The sequence below is a fragment of the Chrysochloris asiatica genome, unplaced genomic scaffold (genome assembly GCF_000296735.1).
Source record: "Chrysochloris asiatica unplaced genomic scaffold, ChrAsi1.0 scaffold00054, whole genome shotgun sequence".
Taxonomy (NCBI): Eukaryota; Metazoa; Chordata; class Mammalia; order Afrosoricida; family Chrysochloridae; genus Chrysochloris; species Chrysochloris asiatica.
Window position 1 is genome coordinate 12,509,760 of NW_006408572.1, and position 2,291 is coordinate 12,512,050.

At 40.2% G+C, this 2,291-nt stretch overlaps 1 protein-coding gene across 1 annotated transcript in view; it reads right to left on the bottom strand.

Moving 5' to 3' along the window:
* Positions 1-2,291, bottom strand: part of MYH8 (myosin, heavy chain 8, skeletal muscle, perinatal) — a 35,928-nt gene that overhangs the window by 27,763 nt on the left and 5,874 nt on the right. Inside the window, exons 8-10 of the mRNA XM_006863426.1 lie at positions 1,982-2,080; positions 1,784-1,887; positions 1,487-1,625 (exon numbers count right to left, since the gene is read on the bottom strand). Of these exons, the coding sequence (XP_006863488.1) occupies positions 1,487-1,625; positions 1,784-1,887; positions 1,982-2,080 (342 nt within the window). The remainder of the gene's footprint in view (positions 1-1,486; positions 1,626-1,783; positions 1,888-1,981; positions 2,081-2,291) is intronic.

Genomic DNA, 2,291 nt, shown 5'->3' on the forward strand with positions numbered 1-2,291 from the left:
TGACTGATCTGGATATGTTCTTTTTGACAATGAATGCAACATCATTCCTCTTCAATTTGTCATTCCCGGCATAGTACCATGTTGCTGTCAGATTCAAAATAGCCAATACAATCCATTTCAGCTCAGTAATGCCTAAGGTATCAATGTTTATGCATTCCATTTAGTTTTTTACAATTTCCAATTTTCCTGGGTTCGTACTTTGTACATTCCATGTTCCGATTATTAATGGATGTTTACAGCTGTTTCTAAGGAGCTCTGGTAGTGTAGTGGTTATGAATCGGGCTGTGAACCTTGAGGTCAGCAGTTTGAAACTACCAGCTATTCTGCAGAAGAAAGATGAGGCTTTCTGCTCCTGTAAAGATTTATAGCCTTGGAAACCCTGTACAGGGTTGCTATGAGTCGGAACCAACTCCACTGCACATAACCAGCAACACAGCTGTTTCTCTTCATTTTGAGTTGTGTCTCATCAGCAAATGAAGGTCCCACGGGCTTTTACTCCATTCATGTCATCACGGTCAACTCTACTTTGAGGAGGCAGCTCTTCCCCAGTCGCATTTTGAGTGCCTTCTAACCCTAGGGGCTCATTTTCTGGCACTATATCTGACAGTGTTTCTCTGTTGTTCATAAGGTTTTCAGTGACTAAATATTCAGAAGTAGTTCATCACTCCTTCTTCCTAGTCTGTCTTTGTCTGGAAGCTCATCTGAAACCTGTCCACCATGGGTGACTCTGCTGGTATTTAAAATAATGGTGGCATAGCTGTCAGAATCACAGCAACTCAAATAAATTCAGACTCATAGCAACCCTATATAAGGTTTCCGAGACTATAAATTTTTACGGTAGCAGAAAGCCTCATTTTTCTCTTGTGGAGTGGCTGGTGGGTTTTGAATTGCTAGACTTTTGGTTAGCAGTCCAGTGCTTATCTTACAGCTTCACCAGGGTTCTTTCTTCTGGTCCTGTTGTTGTAAAATGCCATCACATTTGTTCCGACTCACAATGACTCTATCTGACTCTAAGCCTCCTTACACCTTGCTATTAGGGTTCATTTTAACGTATTTGTGCTGGACAGCAATGATGAAGAAGGCATGCAATATGATTTTCCTTTCTAGGGATGTCATTGGGCTCTGCAGTCTCTTTGGGAGAACCGTAGATGGATGGATGGATGGATGGATGGATGGATGGATGGATGGATGGATGAGTAGCTAAATGGATGTGTGGGTAGATGGATATACAGATACAGTTAACATATTTCTAGATGAACATTCTGAACAGAAAGAATATGGGGAGATTCTGCTGGAGTGATAAAACTCATGAAAGAAATTGTGTTTGCATTTCATGGATTGTTTTTGGTTGCATTTACTGCGTTGTCATTTTGTGTACGCGTCTTACAACCTCAGCTACAAAGAAGATAATAGCGCTTAGAATAGGCTTTAATTAATTTATGGCCATGTTCTCTGATTCAAACTCAGATAAATGCTCTTTAGATACCTTCAGTGCCATCTGGTTCCGCTTGTTCCTCACGCTGCTTTTGTTTGAATTTCATGTTTCCATAATGCATCACTGCCCCTGTGAGCTTATAGATGGATACTTTCTCTTCAGGAGTAAATCCCAAGATGTCAATGGCACTCTGCCAAGAGAGATTGTAGAACAAAAGTTAGCGTAATAGAAACTAAGTTATTTAGGAGAATTTATACTGTATCCTAAGGTAACCACATCTACGTTAGATTACCTTTGCCATTCCCCTAAACAATGGATTACTTAAAAGTATGTGTGTGTGTGACTTACATCAGTGGCCATCAGCTCTTCTTGGTCATCAATGCTGGGGACAGTGATCTCTCCCTGACTGACGAAGGCATAGTCATATGGGTTGGTGGTGATCAGGAGCATTTCTGGGTACACAGAAGTCAGAGTGTTTTATGTTTTGCATTAGAAATTGTTAATAAAAATGTTAATTTCCACCTATGAATTTAAGTTCATGCTTACCAATTAGATCTGGCTTTTTATTGGAAGTTATCTGATAAAAAATATGGTAGCTTCTTTCTGCCTTTAGCTGGAAAGTAACTCTAGACTTTTCTAGAAGATCTGAAAAGAGAGGTAGGGAGTCAATTAGAACAATATCTATGTTACCTAGATAGTAAACGAGCCTCAGCATCTCTGGCCAAAATTGAGGGTGTTATATTTGTTGTGTTGTCATTGTTATGTGCTGTGGAGTTGGTTCCAACTCATAGTGACCCTGTACAGGGTTTCTGAGGCTGTAAATCTTTACAGGAGCAGAAAGCCTCATCTTTCTCCC